General features: G+C 38.8%; 1 protein-coding gene across 2 annotated transcripts in view; it reads left to right on the plus strand.

The window, feature by feature from the left end:
• Positions 1-7,397: 7,397 nt before the first annotated feature.
• Positions 7,398-18,347, plus strand: part of Cdc2rk (cyclin-dependent kinase 10) — a 214,981-nt gene continuing 204,031 nt past the window's right edge. For both annotated transcript variants that reach the window (XM_067142389.2, XM_067142388.2), the window contains exon 1: positions 7,398-7,532. Coding sequence is in view for 1 of the 2 variants with exons in the window: in XM_067142388.2 (XP_066998489.1) it covers positions 7,523-7,532 (10 nt within the window). In the remaining variant the exon portion in view is untranslated. The remainder of the gene's footprint in view (positions 7,533-18,347) is intronic.

Consider the following 18,347-nt stretch of genomic DNA (forward strand, 5'->3'; position numbering starts at 1 on the left):
TGTTTGTTGTCCGCAGCAAAGTGTGGCACTTATGAAATTGTTCAATGTAAATATATACTTTTTATTGTAAATACTGTAAATATAATAAATATAGACCTAAGTGATGTCAATTATCGTACTAGTATACTATATGTGTCCTTCAACATGATACAGTTTTATAGTAAGGTCAACAACAATTATGATATAACTTGTATATAATCTTTCTAACCTGTTTGATTTTTTATTTCCTTGCTTATTTCCTCCCAGGCATTGTCTCTTACGTTGTTGTTACAGTAGTGCTTGTGGGACTTGTCATAAAGAAAACTGTATTTCTGAACTAAACTGATCAGCTTTTCTGTGTCCATTATTATAAATAAAGCAAATTAACTATCGCAAATTAAAACGTCTCTTCAATCTGTAGGAAACAGCTGACTTCCACCTGATACACATTTGCCGCCAAATCCCCGACCGAAAGATGCCGATCGTTTACGAAGTTACACGAATATTGATAATGCTGTTCGATTCCGCTCCGCTAGTCGAAAAATATTCTTGGCAGAGAATCCTGTTCCGTTCGGTTCGATTCGATTCGACTCGTGGCGATCGCCATCTCTATCTCCCATTTAAACACATGTTAAAAAAAATTCTGTTCGGTTCGATTCGATTCCATTCCACTAGGTGGGAGTGGGCCTTAAGTTCCTGATCATCTATTCTGAATGATTTGACGTGCTGCAATGGGTGCCGAACCGTGCATTATTGACAGCTTGTTATCAAATCTATTTTCTCGGAGGACTATCCAAGAGAAAACTGACATTATTAAGAATGGTAGGCCCTGTCCGGCGCTGCCAGATTTAAAGACACGGCACAGGGAGAAAAACAGAGAATATGTACGTTCGTTCTCTGTATCTCAGCTATGTTGTCGATTGCAAAAATTAGATTACAGTCCTCTTTCTATGATGAAGTTATGGATGGTTTTGTAAAGAGAAGCCGAAGAGTAGAGTTTGTTTTCAAGTAGGAAGATCTAATAAATAGTTGCAGTTTTTCTGTGTACGTAGTTTGACGTTTACTTCTTTAAATTATATAATCACTGGCTTGTCATGATTTGTTAATAATTATAAAATTTGTCTCATTGTTATTCTTTTGGCCATTCTTGAATGTGTGACGTAACCAGTTTGAATGCATGATTAAAATGTTCGTGTGATTTACCGATTTTTGGGTTTATAAATTTTATTCATTCAGAACTATGCATGTCCCACCCCACCAACTTTCACGAATGGAAGAGCAAGCCTGACTTTCATGACCAGCATTCGCCCCTGGATTTGAGAGCGATTAAAACACCCCCTCCCCGGGATCAAGTTCTACGATCGTCCCTGAATAAGGAAAACTCTTTAGAGAGTGGGATTTCAGAGTCTAACACAAAATCCGTCAACCAAGTTTCACTTAAGGCGATAACGTCTAAAGCAGCTAATTCTTTGGCATGAAGTTCACAGTCTGTAATCTTATTTTTTATGGACCTGATATTCTGACAGTACACAGAGGACTCATTATTCATTGTCGGACCAGGGTTAATTTGCACATTACCAGACAGGAGTAACAGTGTTAGTAAGAAACTTAACGGGGAACGGCGCGCAAGACAGCGTAATTTAAACGAATCGTGGGTCGATGTTGGGACCGTAAGAAAACAAGACAGGTTAGCCGTCGGAAAGGAAGGAAAATAAAACTTACGATCCGAAGTTAACCATTCTCCTGCCTGTGAGAGGGCGAGGGAATTTCCACGTTCCATTGCGTACCTGCAGGCGGATTACTCGCAGCAGCAGTTGAAGAAGCCGGCCCCGTAGTGTGCGTAAGCATGTCACAGCCCGACCACGTGGCGCACAAACACAATCTCATTGATTTCACCATTATATCGTCACAGATCGCCAACTCACTACACTCCAATTCACCACTAAATTCCTGGGAAGAAATTCTAACACAATTCGAGACAGCAAATCCTTGATTAACCACACACATATTACTAAAGAAGTACAGAGGATACCCACACTGAGACATTCACTCGCCGCCATCTTGAACATGCTGTAAAATAATGTATCACCGTGAGCGAAATTCGTGCATTTACAGAGTGAATCGGCCTAAAACCAACAGCTCTTGTAGGTGGTATGTTTTAATGCGTATAGTAGTATTAAAAATAATAATACCGTTGAAATAATGTATCCCATGATTGTGAGCTAACATAACCTTATATCATTGAAGAGTAAATATGCCTATATATCACCAGCTGTTGCGTGTAGTTAAATACGTCATAGACCTATACTCATTATGATTGTGTGAGAATGTAATAATCATAGTTACTTACCATTGACTTATTAGTAAATCTGTAGTCTTGTCTTGGAATTGCACGTAAACATATCTGCCGCATAACCTCGTCTTTCGTAAACTTAATTCATTCAATTCATTATCACTGTCGGAATTCTCCTTACAGTTGAGTACAGTACGCAACACAGCAGTGCCATTACGTACAACGGTACTGGTAATTGGACAATTGGCAGTCTTTAGGCCCTTATGAGTAAGAATTTTATCATCTCATGACCATATTGTTTGTGGCTAAACAATCTAATCTGTTTACATACGATACCAACAATCTAGGTTAGGTGCTGCATTTGGACATTTGATTGGATATATATTGAATTTATATAACAAATCTTACAATATAATTAACTGGATGAAAATACTGCGGTAGAACCTTTATGTTATAGTATAGATTATTTTAATGATCTGCACCTGATTTTCCTCCGTTACATTACCAATGTACAACCTCCGTGATAACATTGTGGGGTACCCTCTATGACGGCTTCGTTGGTTGATTTCTGTACCACTGTCGTTGAACATATGACGATATAAAAGCAGTATTATTATTCTGACACTTCACATCAGCTATTTACCTTTGTGTTAGCAGTGGAGAGAACCATCTGACTCGGTAAGATCTATCATTCAAAAACAGCATTATTACAGATGAGCCAAACACTCCAAAGCATGGTCGATTCTCGGGAAGCATCAAGCACTTCAAGTGCTGTGCCTACATTTATTGAATGCAAGATATGTCACAGAAAGTTTACAAAGAGGGGCATTAACATACACATAGCAAGAGCTCACGAGCAACTATCTCAGGACTCATCAATGCTAGATAGTGAACAGTTGCACGTTAATTTAGGAATTCCTCAGGCATCTCAAACTCTTCATACAAATTTATCAGCTAGACACAGTGCGAATTCTTCAAACCAGGCATGTGATAACATAAATTGTCAGTGTCCACACTGCGGATGTCATTACTCCAGTTCCCGTGGGGTCAAAATACACATCAGCAGAGCTCATCCTGATATTCACCGTCAAATTTTAGTTTCTAGAAATCGACAGAGGGCTGATCCCTCTCAAAATGTCCAAACAATCGTTCAAGAAAGTGACCCTAATGCTAACACGGAAACTAAAGATGTCAACACACTACCGCATGAATTTAAGCAGAAAATGATGCAGTGGCGAAGTAGATGTTTAAACAATTTGACAGACGAGCAATTTGACAATGAGATTAACATTTGGTGTGAGTTCTTGGCCTCTGCGATTGATCTACTTCCTGGCCCCAAACATCCGTCACGGAAATACTACCAGTATAGGAAAAATAAACAAATCACAGACAACCAAAGGAAATATAAACAGACAACCAACCCTGAACGGGCAACAAAACGGGACCGAATAAAACGCCGCGAAAAATACAAATATCAGCTTACCCAGTACCATTTTTACAATCAGCGCAGAAAGGCTATTAGATCTGTTTTAAATTCCAATGCTGAAAACTGTAAAATTCCTTCGGATGAAATATTTCATTATTTCTCTGAAATTCTCGGGCAACCTAATGACATGATTCGACCCGAATACCCATCTCATACAAGTGATATTGATAGGGAACAAATTGACATTTTATTTAATGACACTATAAGCCCAGATGAAATCAGATTTGCTATTAATCATATAGCCGTAGACACATCACCCGGCCCAGACCACGTCCTCGTCAGAGTTATCAAAGAAAGTATTGCAATTGACATAATATCTCACATTGCCACACGTATGTTGAAAACTGGGGTTGTACCTTCTATCTTCAAAAAGGCCAGGACTGTTCTAATTCATAAAGGTGGAGATTCACTCAATATTAAGAACTGGAGACCTATCACAATCTGTTCAGTAATAAGGAGAATAATTGAGCGGGTCCTTGACAGGCGTCTTCGTGAACATGTTGTCTTAAACCCCAATCAACGAGGATTTACCAACTCCTCTGGAACGCATGTCAACACTGCGATACTCGACTCTCTTCTCCGTGAAGCCAAAAATAAACAAGCTAATCTGACTGCTATATTCTTAGATATCCAGAAAGCCTTTGACAACGTTGGTCATGCCCATTTAAATGAGACACTAAAGTCGTTACCAATTCCATCCAAACTTACGAATTTAATCATGAATCTGCAATCAGGAAATGTCACACAAATTCAGACGCAGGGAAGCAAAACAAGACCTCTCTTGATAAGCAGGGGAGTTATGCAAGGTTCTCCTCTGTCGCCAATCCTGTTCAATCTCGCCATCAATCATATTCTGGATGACCTTAGCGAAACGTCGATATCTACCCAATATGGCTTTCAGTTGAGTCCAGATCATGAAGCTCTAACAGTGTTAAGTTTTGCTGATGATGTAGTTATTGTTGGAAAAGATTCTGAGTCAGCTTTAGTACTTGCTCATGCGGCCATACATCAACTACAAGAAATTGGACTTAGCATCAATACTGGAAAATGTAAAGGAATATGCATCAAACATGGTCACCTGTCAGAAGAAAAACTATTCACGGCAGATGAAAAACAGATACCATGTCTGAAGAAAGGAGAATCTATCAAATATTTGGGTGTAAATTTTTCCAATGAAATTACCTTCCAGTCCGTCGAGGTCCTAAATAAGCTCAAAAACACCCTAGAGCTCCTCATTTCTTCACCCCTTTTGCATTCCGATCAAAAATTTGTAATCATAAACACTTCAATCTGTCCCAGTTTGGTATATAAATTTCAGACAGTACCACCACAAAAGATTCCAGTCAAATTTACAAATGACGCCGATATTATGGTTAGGGGGGCATTAAAGGAAATTTTGCAACTTCCCATGGATGTCCCGAATGATATGATATACGCTGAAATGAAATTTAAAGGTCTGGGTTTATTTTGTGTATCATGGGAAATATATCTGCAACATATTAATGCATGCAAAATTTTGAAATCTTCCAATAGTAATTTTCTACATTCAACGAGAAACTTATGTCAAGAAATCAGCACAAGCCTTGCCGTATTAAATGTAGCAGAAACAGAATCTATTCGAGACAAAAGACATGGCTTTGTAGATACAAAGAAAGTCCGACTCGAACTGAGAAGAAGAGCCTTTGACAACTGGAGCAAAAAAGAGCATAAAGGCAAAGGTGTAGTCCTATTTAAACAGTATACTCCAGCGAATACATGGATTCGTGATCATAAAGGATTGTCTTGCAGTGAATGGCGTGATGCAATAAAAATGAACGCCAATGTCTCTGCTGTGCGTACTGTACCTGGCAGATCCCAGGGCAACAGCCTCTGTCGGCGTTGCCACAGAGAGTTCGAAACTCTTTCACACGTCCTGGGAGCCTGTCCACATGGTGAATTACTGCGCACCTCACGCCATAATGTAGTCAGATCAATGATAGCTAACGCTCTTAGAGGACAAGGTTATAATGTCTATGAAGAAGTACACGGTCTCTCCAACAGAGGAAGCAACCGACGCATTGACATTATTGCTTTTAAGCCATCCTGTTCTGAAGGTTTCATCATTGATCCAACAATTAGATTTGAGACCAACGAAAACCAGCCGGAAGAAGTCGATGCAGAAAAAAGAAGAATTTATGAAGAAACGGCGGACTTCTACAAGCAAAAATATAAGCTCTCATCCATTTCTGTAATCGGCTTGATGTTAGGTGCTCGAGGAACAATACCTGCATTTTTTGTCAACTTCTGCAATACCTTTGGGCTAAATAGAGATTTTATCTATAACATCGCCATTACCACACTTAAGAAGTCCATCATGATCTTCAAGAACCATGCTTGCGGACCTCAAATAAATGTTTGACATGCCTCACTCGACTGCCTACATTTAACATCATACGAACACATTATCTATTGTATCCACATCCATTATTGTTGTGAAGGTACTCTTTGTCTTTGGGCAACCTGCAGCTGTTGCAGGAAGATTGTATAATAATAAATACTCTTCTAATTTCAGCGTTACATGGCCAAACTCATTGATGTGTTATTTACTGAAAAGGTTCAAGCTTGCCTCCCCATGTTGACGTCACAGTATATTCCCAGAACAGTTGTGAGACCTTATATATCTAGGAGGTGTTGATAGAACCTGGACAAGACCATTTAACGTTAGTATTAATTTAAATTACTGTACTGCTGTAGTGTATTTCATATTTCACATTGTTTCCTTTACATTGTGTTTTTCTTTATCCTTTTATTCAGTCGGGGTTGGTATCACGGAGAGCCCAGTACAAATACAGTATAGTGTATTCTGTATTTGCCCATTACAACTTTTTTGGTTCATTACAGGAAGATGTTCTTTCATCTATACCCTCCCCTCCTTCCAAGTAAAACATACGGCTATTGTAATAGACTTGTAGGAGCACTTTCCACACATCCGCCTCAATCGTGTCTGTACGCTTACACATCTCTCTTGCCTTACTTTTTTTTGACAGTACTTTCTGTCCATGTGGCCGAGTAGTCAGTACTGTAACTCTTATTTTTTTTCTTTTTTTCTTTCACTCTCCAACATATGAACATCACCGTCGCGAATGCCTAGGTAAGCCTTTTCATGAGGGTTACCAACTGTCGTTAAATGTTTCGTGTTTCGTGTCCTCACCGACTTTTCACCTTGTGGACTTAATCATCAATGTTTTTTGTTGTATGTACCACCCCTTTGTAACCTTTTCCTTTCATCTGGGTACGGACTTGCACATACTCACCCTTATATGTGGTCCGGTTTTTGTTTGTTGGTAGTAAGACGTCGTGGCAGACCACACAGACGTGAAGAATTAGAACCTTGTGTCCCAGTGTTTTTGTGTTCTTCCCTGATCGTTTAGCTTATATATCATTGGTATTTTCCTAAGTTTCCTCATTCACCGTTGCAATTCGGTTTTTTTTTTTTTTTTTTTTTTTTTTTTACATAGCTCTCCCTCCTCTTTCGTAGTGTACTACTTTCTTTTACTGTTGACATCTCTCCCCGACATTCATTATCCCGCAAACCAGTGACTGGACGTAGAGTCTTACGACGATGTCCAACAACTAAACAAGAAGAAGAAGAAGAACTTTTTTGGTTGAAGAGAAGAAGAAGAAGTTGTTGTTTGGGATTTTCGTTGTAAACAGTGTCTGTGTGATTATTCTTATCATAGTGGAGTTCGAAAAACCGGGAAGATTTTTAATATTTTGTACCAATTATGACTAAAGGTAAGTGTCTCTATGTTAGTTTGTAGATTGTTTTCTCTGACATTTTGGAGAATTAGGCCCATAGTTATTTTCAGGTTATGGAATGAATAACCAAATATTTGACCAGGATCTTAGGTGGACAGCCACTTGCAGTAGCGGGATGTTACAATCTCCTTCCCTCCTGGTTCATATTATTCACTCGCCCTTGTGAGAAATCGGTACGAGTCACTGCAGGTAGAACAACAGAGGGAAGATGAGGAACAGGGAACTGTTGCTGATGTGTATGGAAGTAGGAGGTAGGAATTCTGTCCCCAACGTAATATTAATATATGTTGCTATTTTTCGCAATACGGTTGGTCGCACGGGTAGACATTGTTCATTAACAGTGTTTATTAACAAAGTTAACAAAATACTACTTGAGGAGTCAGGAGGGGATATGCCAAGGGGATGAAGGAAGAACTCAAGAGGTTAGGAATTGCAGATGAAGAATGTCGTGATAGAGACCAATTCAAGTAAAGACTTTCCAACATAAAAGTTCTTGTGGAAGAAAGAAAGAGTGTAGAGGGTGAAGATGGACTGAAGAGAGAAGAGCGCACACAACATTCTGAAAGAATGAAGGCACTGTGGAGAAAGAGGAAGGAAGAAGGGACGATAAGAAGGAAGTGAAGTGGTATTGGCGTGGTCCTAAATTCGGCCGGTTCGCAAGAAATAATAAATAAAGTTAACTAAAACAGCATTCTGATAAACAACATATCTTTAACTTTAAGGGTGCAGGGAAAGAAAGGGCTAAGTCCATTTTTTAATTTTTTAATGTGAATGAGATGTTTATTCCCGGTCCTAAACAATACCTCAGGTGGATTTGGAAAGAAGGAGCTAGGTCCACAAATACAGCAAAAACAAGAAACAGTGCACTGGGAAAGAAGGGGTCATGTCCAGTAAGTCAGGGAAATAAACTGGCTCTTAAACAGTAGTTTTGAACCTTTAAGTTACCAGCCCTGTCATATTAATTATTATTTCCCTCCATTGTACCATTTGGAGGTTAGTTAATGTGTAACAGTTTGTTCTAGGAGTGCTCTGTGAATGATTCAGCAAGAAAGTGTTCATTAATGCTTCAATATGTGTGACTTACGTGAACTATCAGATTCTTCAATTAATAAGGATGATCAGCACAGGGTAACTAAGAAAAGGAGACGTCATGGAAGAATGTCAGAGGTCAGGACCAAACTTAACCTAAGTAGTCATGTAATGGGGCAGAACTGCAATTGGAGCTTGCATCCGGGAGATAGTAGGTTCGAATCCCACTATCGGCAGCCCTGAAAATGGTTTTCCGTGGTTTCCCATTTTCACACCAGGCAAATGCTGGGGCTGTACCTTAATTAAGGCCACGGCCGCTTCCTTCCAACTCCTAGGCCTTTCCTGTCCCATCGTCGCCATAAGACCTATCTGTGTCGGTGCGATGTAAAGCCCCTAGCAAAAAAAAAAAAAAAAGAACTGCAATTGTAAGATGAAATGTTTTGATGTGCTTGGTGAGGAAAGCAGGAAAACCATTTTAAGGAATTTTAATCTCATGCTAAGCAGGGACATCCAAGATTCATACCTATGCGGTCTCATTTCTGTTTTACCAGTCGCTCGTCGACGGCCTAGAAACTTGGAGGGTCAAGCAAGTACTGCCAAACAAGCCACGTACACGTACAGAGTGAGGGGATGTGCTGGTGTAATGAATGATTACGATGTATGCCGTAAAGCTTTCCTTGCAATTCATGGCATTGGTAAAAAGAGGGTCGAGTGGCTGGTAAGAGGTCTTAAAATCACTGGTGTAAGTCCAAAAAACATGACAGGAAAGCATTCCAATCGGCCGTGGAAGATTCCGGAAGAAAGTTTAGATGCTGTTCGTGAACATATAAAATTATTTCCCTCAAGAAACAGTCACTATGGTATACGAGACACCAAAAAAGCATACTTAGCTGAAGATCTCAATATTAAGAGAATGTATGGTATGTTTAAAACTAAGTATCTTACGATCCATGTTTCGTATGAAATTTACCGTTCAGTATTCAACAATGAATTCAATATCAGTTTTGGATACCCACGAACGGACACTTGTTCTACCTGTGATGAATACAAAGCAAAGGTCGCCGCTTTAGAGAAAGAAAAAGCAAACTGTGGGGACTTTGCTAGAGATGCCCAAATTTCTTATGAAATAAGAAGACTTTCAGTTGGAAATAGGGTCCATCTTACAAGGGCTGACACGTTCTATGCCAGAAAACGGAAAGTGCGGATACGTTGAAAACGTTCAAGCGTAAAAGAAGCAATTTGTATTGATTACGGTAGAAATCTGCCTATCCCTAACATACCAACTAATGATGCTTATTACAAGAGACAGCTGTCTCTTTATGTATTCAATATTCATAGACTATCCTGTGCTGAAAGTCAGTTTTATCTCTATACAGAAGTTGAAGGAAAGAAAGGCAGTGATGACGTTTGTTCGTTATTGCATGATTATTTTTATAATCATCTGCCCATGAAAATTAGAGACATTCAAATATTCTGTGACTCTTGCTCAGGACAAAATAAGAATCACACTGTCTTTCGATTTCTTCACTATCTTGTTCATTTTGAGAAGAGATTTGATTCGTAACATTCCCTATTCGAGGAAACAGTTACATGGAGTGTGACCGCAACATGGGCCTAGTTAACCAAAAGGCACGTATTGAAACCCCTGAAGACTGGGCATACGTCTTCAGCACAGCCAGAGAAAACCCCTCACCATTTCAAGTTCGGCTCCTTCATTTATCGGAAGAACCGTTTGCTACGTCGTCTGCCATAAGTGATTTCATTTTTGCGAAGTGGACAGTGCACCTCTCCCAGTTCTACAAGAAGAAATTCCCCACTCGACCTATTCGCAAGATTGTTCTGGACAACAATGACAGAGGAATAAAGTTCCGCTGCACATACACGGGGGAGTGGACTGATCAGGAAATGATTTCCAGAACCCAGAAGCAGCTTCCCAAAGGACAATTCTTCTCGCCAGGACGTAGCTACTCTTCGGTAAGTTAAATTTACATTATTATGTAAACCCGTATCCGCCAATGGAAAATAATGTTACACATGAGGAGCAAAGTGAGTTATGGTCGAATTACTTATTGTTTCAGGTTCCATCCCAATATCTAAGGCAAAGTACGACGACTTGCAACACCTGGCAAAATTCTGTCGACCAAAGGCCCAAGCATTCTTTCAAGCACTCCCGAGAGAGTAGGAGTGGAGTGAAGTTAAACAGTGACATCTACGGTTCACAATGAATCAATACTCTTAATTTCTACTAATGTATAAATGTCTACTGTACAAATGTTGGTAAAATAAGCAAAGTTTTTTTTAAGTTCCTCCTTAAAATAATAATTAAAATAGAAATAATGTGTTGGTTTATTTGCCGATGTGATTGTCCGTTCACATTCACTATCATTTCCATAATAATTATAATTATGATACAGTATGTAAATTACTTTAAATAAAACTGAAAAATTGTCAAATAATGGATGGGGCACCATTTTTACCACATAGCCTCTGTATGAATAGCCCCGTTCTTTGCCTTTCTGTTGTGTAGTTAGGAGAGCAAAGTTCATTTTTCCGAACATAGAATGTTGTTTTTACACCAGATGTAAGTTAAAATTGTTTAAAAATGATATAGCTAGTAGGAAATAACAATAACTAATGTTCTCTTTAGAAAATAGAGTTGGTAAGCAGAGTTAAAATGTTTAAATGCCATTTACTCAAAATTTTAAAAATGTGACTTAGCTCTTTCTTTCCCTGCACCCTTCTTTTGTGAATATTAGTGTGAGGGAGGAGTTGGAGAGTTTGAGGGAGATAATTAGGATTCTCTCAGAAGACAGGAAGGAAAGTAGGCCTCCCTCAAATTATGTACAGGGTACAGTAGGTGTAAAGGAGGGATGGGAAGGAAATGGGGTAATTGTAGAAGACAGGTGGTCTAATGTTTTAAGGGGAAGGAGATTGCAGGCTAAGGGCTCTGTTCAGGATTAGAATTCAGGACAGGTGTCTGTGAGAAATCGGTACGAGTCACTGCAGGTAGAACAACAGAGGTAAGATGAGGAACAGGGAACTGTTGCTGATATGTTTGGAAGTAGGAAGAAGGGAAAAGGTAGGAAAGGGAAATGTAGTGTAGTGGAAAGGAAAAGACAGGTGGAACAGGGTCATGGGAGGGAGAAAAAGTAGGAGGAAGTAGCTTCTGCAGCAGTGAGAGAAGATAGGGCTGACCAGGAGGGGAGGGGTTCAAATGAGGTGGGTAGGGTTGAGGCTCTGGTCATGGGAGATTCCATCGTTAGACATGTGGGGAAAGTGTGTGGAGAAAAGGGAACCAGGGTAGAGTGTTATCCAGGAATCAGGTTGAGGCAGATGTTGAGGAAAGTATTATCCGCACACTTTATCTTGGTGCATTTACACCCTAGTGCTGAATCGGTCGACCTCGGCAATCTTCGAGATTCGTACTGGCAACCTTTGAAACGCAAACTATGAATCGCTTAAGCATCGTTGTGCGACATCTGACATACCCTTTAAGTACTAGTACTGTTGTTGTTTACACAACAAAGCCAAAGTATAGAATTCATGCTAGGAACAAGATTCGCATCGAGAAATGTTTTATAATGTTATATAATGTGTATGTGACATAGTTGTTGGCTTAAGATGATAACGGTTTAGAAATTTCATATCGATCGATCATATTCTCAATTCAGATTTCATTTTCATTCAGTTGGCAGCACCAGGCAGCACTATCAATACCGGGACAGCTCCCTCCTTACTCCTCACCCCCGTACACAAATGCACCAAGATAAAGTGTGTGGATAATAGAAGAGAAGGAAGAGGGAAAGGAGAAGGTGGTAGTGTTTCACATTGGTACTAACAACGTAAGGCAACCAGGTATAAGTACCAACATAGTTGGGGATGTGTGGGATCTGGTAATTGCAGCACGGATGAAGTTTAAGGAAGCAGAGATTTTTATCAGTAAGATACTGTGTAGGAGGGATACTGACTGGAAGGTGATTGGGTATTTAAATGAGACTATGGAGTGGGTATGTGGGGAAACTGGGAGTGAGATTTCTAGATCCTAATGGGTGGGTAGGAGACAGGGATCTGCGCTCAGATGGCCTTCACTTAAACCGCAGTGGTTCATATAAGTTAAGAAACTTGCTTTAAAGGGTAATAGGGAGGTACATTAAGGGAAACGGGGTGGCCTAGGGAGCAGTGTTAAGCGAACAGGGAACTGGAAGTAGGGATGACATAAAAATGTTAGTGCTCAATTGTAGAAGCATTGTAAACAAGGGAATCGAATTATGTAATTTAATAGATATATACTTACCAGATATTGTAATAGGAGTTGAATCATGGCTGAGAAATGATATAATGGACGCAGAAATATTCTCACGGAACTGGAGTGTGTATCATAGAGATAGGATAGGAATGGCAGGAGGGAGAGTATTCATTCGGGTGAAAGAAGAATTTGTAAGCTATGAAAAAGTTAAGGATGAGAAACATGAAATTCTGGGTGTAAGGCTCGTCTCTAAAGATAATAGGCAACTTGATGTCTTTGGAGTGTACAGACCGGGAAAGGGTAGCGCTGACGCTGATTCAGATTTATTTGATAAGATAATCAGCTTTGTGGGAAATGATACGGAAAGGAACGTGATTGTAGCGGGTGATCTCAATTTACCAAATGGCAAATAAGTTAATATGGAAAGGGCACCTGATTCAGAAAGTGATGGAACCAACTAGAGGGAAGAATATTTTGGATGTGATGCTGATAAAACCAGATGAGCTCTATAGGGAAACCAAAGTAATAGATGGTATTAGTGATCACAAAGCTGTTTTTGTTGTAGTTAAAAAAAATGTGAAAGAAAGGAAGGTATTAAAATTAGGACTATTAGGCTGTAACATATGACTGATAAAACAGGTGTGAGGGAGTTTTTAAAAATTAACTATGATCGCTGGAAAATGGTAAATAAAAATTTAAACAGATTCTGGGATGGGTTTAAAGCAATTGTTGAGGAATGTGAAAATAGGTTTGTACCTTTAAAGGTGGTAAGGAATAGTAAAGATCCACTATATTATAACAGAGAAGTAAAGAGACTAAGAAGGATGTGCAGGTTTGAACGAAATAGTTAGTTATGGTTATGGAAGTAAGGAGAAATTGAAGGAACTTACTAGGAAAATGAATCTAGCAAAGAAGTCAGCTAAGGATAACATGATGGCAAGCATAATGGTGGTCATACAAATTTTAGTGAAAAATGGAAGGGTATGTATAGGTACTTTAAGGCAGAAACAGGTTCAAAGAAGGACATTCCAGGATTCATTAATGAACAGGGGGAGTGTGTATGCGAGGATCTTCAAAAGGCAGAAGTATTCAGTCAGCAGTATGTAAAGATTGTTGGTTACAAGGATAATGTCCAGATAGTAATACTAAAGAAGTATTAAGATTTACCTATGATAACAATGACATTTACAGTAAGATACAAAAGTTGAAAACTAGAAAAGCAGCTGGAATTGATAAGATTTCTGGGGATATACTAAAGACAATGGGTTGGGATATAGTACCATATCTGAAATATTTATTTGATTATTGTTTGGTTGAAGGAGCTATGCCAAATGAATGGTGAGTTGCTATAGTAGCCCCTGTGTATAAAGGAAAGGGTGATAGACATAAAGCTGAAAATTACAGGTGAGTCAGTTTGACATGCATTGGATTTAAGCTTTGGGAAAGCATTCTTCCTGATTGTATTAGACATGTTTGCGAAATTAATAACTGGTTTGATAGAAGGCATTTTGGGTTTAGGAAAGGTTATTCCACTGAAGCTCAGCTTGGAGGATTTCAGCAAGATAGGGCAGATATTCTGGACTCATGAGGCCAAATGGACTGTATTGTGATTGAGGTATTTAAGGCATTTGATAGGGTAGATCATGGAAGATTACTGGCAAAAATTAATGCTATTGGACTAGAAAAAGGAGTGTCTGAATGGGTAGCTATATTTCTAGAAAATAGAACACAGAGAATTAGAGTAGGCGAAGCTTTATCTGACCCTGTAATAATTGAGAGGGGAATTCCTCAAGGCAGTATTATTGGACCTTTATGTTTTCTTATATATATCAATGATATGTGTAAAGAAGTGGAATCAGAGATAAGGCTGTTTGCAGATGATGTTATTTTGTAGAGAGTAATGAATAAGTTAGGCCTACAAGATTGTGAGCGGCTGCAGAGTGACCTCGATAGTGTTGTGAGATGGATGGTGGGCAATGGTATGATGATAAACGGTGTTAAAAGTCAGGTTGTAAGTTTCACAAATAGTAAAAGTCCTCTCAGTTTTAATTACTGTGTTGATGGGGTGAAAGTTTCTTTTGGGGATCATTGTAAGTACCTAGGTGTTAATATAAGAAAAGGCCTTCATTGGGGTAATCACATAAATATGATTGTTAATAAAGGGTACTGATCTCTGCACATGGTTATGAGGGTATTTAGGGGTTGTAGTAAGGATGTAAAGGAGAGGGCATATAAGTCTCTGGTAAGACCCCAACTAGAGTATGGTTCCAGTGTATGGGACCCTCACCAGGATTACTTGATTCAAGAACTGGAAAAAATCCAAAGAAAAGCAGCTCGATTTGTTGTGGGTGATTTCCGACAAGAGTAGCGTTACAAAAATGTTGCAAAGTTTGGGCTGGGAAGACTTGGGAGAAAGACGAGCTGCTCGATTAAGTGGTATGTTCCGAGCTGTCAGTGGAGAGATGGCGTGGGAGGACATCAGTAGACGAATATGAATCTCGTTTATAAAAGTAGGAAAGATCACAGTATGAAGATAAAGTTGGAATTCAAGAGGACAAATTGGGGCAAATATTCGTTTATAGGAAGGGGAGTTAGGGATTGGAATGACTTACCAAGGGAAATGTTCAATAATTTTTCAATTTCTTTGCGATCATTTAAGAAATGGCTAAGAAAACAACAGATAAGAAATCTGCCACCTGGGCGACTGCCCTAAATGCAGATTAGTATTCATTGATTGAATTAAACTTTTCGGTAACCTTTCATGTTTTCGTTGATATTTCTGTTCGCACATGCACAAGAACGCAATTAGAGCACGCACATTCGTAGCACGGAATACAGTGATTTCTTATTTCTTCCAAAAATTGACTATCAAATAGCAAGCGAAATTTCTAATATACAGTACCTTTAATTCTGTTTTTAGCTGTGCTCTGATGTAGTTTCATTTCCAGCTTCGCTCCTCACTGAATAACCTAACTTCCCATATTCACTTGTATGTCATCAAAATAATACTATCCTAACTAGATAGGTTAAATGAAGATTTTCTTTATTTCGAACCTTTTCCAAATCCTTCACCTCAGACACAATAACTGAAATGGCTTGTTTTGTTTAAGCAGCATATATTAATATTACGTTGGGGAAAGAATTCAATGTAATAGTTAATCAAGGGCGGACAAAAAGAGTAAATAGTATGTACCAGAAGGGAAGGAGATTGTAACATCCCGCTACTGCAACTGGTTGTCCACCTAAGATCCTGGTCAAAATAGGTATGGTAAGTGAAATGTCACCAGTTGCTTGGAATCTTTAAAGTTTTATCCTGTCTATATAAAAAAAAATAGCCTGTCATTAGTAGAGCCAGCTTTCTGAAAATCTGTATCATTACTTGCATTATCAGACCCATTTACTGTTAACAAGAACTAAAAGTCATGTGGGGGTATTTTCAAGAGAATTTGGAAAGCCTGCTGCATCATGAATTAAAAGTTCTGACATAAGTTTTCTTTCCAAACTTAATTCTACTTGGCTTTCCAGTATTTTTCTTTGCCACACTTCGCATCTGCGTTTTACTCTAATTGTATCACTAAAATAATGAAAGCTGCAGTTGTAGGCGTAAGTATTTTCTTCTTCCTGGTCCTGTTAATTGTAACCTCACAAACGGCTATTTTGGTTTGGACACAATGTTGAAGAAGTTTGTTAACGAAAGTTCATTAAAATGTGGAGAAATGTTTTCAGTAACATTGTTTATTCACTTTGTTTCATTGACATTGTTAATTAACGTTGGTGTGGACTAACCATTATAGTGGATCTTTACCCTTTCCAGTGTTCTCCCTATTACGTTTTTAATTGGCGGACTGCCCTGCTGTTTTTACAGACCACCTGGCTAGTATAACCTAGATATGTGGTAATTACATAATATTAATTCACATTTGAGTCATTGGGTGCTCCAAATTAACATGTTAATACTGTAAAACTGTTCATTTAAATGATAAATCATTATTGTCAGCATAATTGCATCAATTACATTGGAGTTCAAATGTTTAGCTTGACCACCACGTAGTGTTGTGCACGAGCGGGGTCTGGATTAGTGTGGAATTGCATGCGAGTCCTCTCTTCCGTATGATGTCACAAACCTGTACGGCAGTCCACATGTCTACAGCAACCGAGTGGTAGGCCTAAGCATGCTGTTACATGATTTGGAAGGAGCAGTAGAACACTTGAAGTTCAAAATACTCTGTTGTGTTTTGTTTGTGATAACACTCAAATAGTTCAGTTTTGCAGTTAATGTTTACCTGTCTGATATTAGCCTATTGTTAATGCCCTAAGGGCAATGCATTTAATTTTTTCATATTGAAGTTTTGCGTAGTACTCCCCACATGGCTACTCATTGCTGACTCGCAGCTGACGAAAATTTCTGGGGAGAACACGGCATTTCTTATCATCTTTATAGATATATACTTGTTTTCACACTTCTCAGCTATTAGGCTACTTTAAACTCATCTCATAGGTGGTTTACATTCTTATTTACCATTTTCCACTGACCATGATTACTTCTGAATATCTCCCTACTTTCTTATCAACCATATGGTATAACCGCAAAGTTCTAGTTTTATAACCTTCCTTTGTATCATGTTTATTTTTACTATGACACAAGCAGCTTTGTGACCACCTACACCTTGTATCACTTCAGTTTCTGTTTAGAGCTCATCTAGGTTTATCAGCAATATATTTCCTTCCTGTTGGTTCTGTCACTTACTGATTCAGCTATCCTTTCCAGATGAACTTATTTATCATTTGTTGGTCATGCTTTCTGTCATTCACATTACCCTCCCAGCTAACATTTGGGAAAATAAGATCATTACAAGTAATAAATCTCATTGTAGACTGTATTGGACATCAGATCATAAACATTAAGGAAATAATAATTTACACCACCTTTTCAATACTTGTCTTTCCTTATGTTTAGGATATAAACATTACAACTGGTGTTGTTAGTTGTGACATGTTTCGCTTAACTTGTTATAAGCATCATCAGCCAAAATAATTCTTAGCCTAAAGTTAGGTCAGGGCCCCGAACCTGGTGGCCTTAAAGTATATGGTACCCTAAGATTCACATTTACAATATAGAGAATCAATAGTCTTAAAACTATAATGTAAATTCATCTTCTTCGATAGCTCGATTCTTCTCCGGTTGCCTTCCTAAGCCTTCAGATGTTAGGACATGGCGAAGATTTTCTGCACGGGATTGGGCGAAGTGGCACTTCTCCAGTTGGCAAGTCAGTACAAGAATCTTGAGTCGTTCCAGCATTTTTCTCAGATGTACAAGGTGTTCTTGAAAATTCTTGCTGTGAATTAAAATGTTGTTGAGGTACACTTGGCAAAAATCTCCAACATATCCTGATAATACCTTATTCATCAGTTGCATGAAGGTGGCAGGAGCATTCTTCAATCCAAAAGGCATTACTGCAAACTGGTACAATCCTCTCGGTGTCATGAAGGCGGTCAGTGGTCTAGAACTTTCCTTG

This window comes from Anabrus simplex, chromosome 1, assembly GCF_040414725.1.
Source record: "Anabrus simplex isolate iqAnaSimp1 chromosome 1, ASM4041472v1, whole genome shotgun sequence".
In the NCBI taxonomy this organism is placed as follows: domain Eukaryota; kingdom Metazoa; phylum Arthropoda; class Insecta; order Orthoptera; family Tettigoniidae; genus Anabrus; species Anabrus simplex.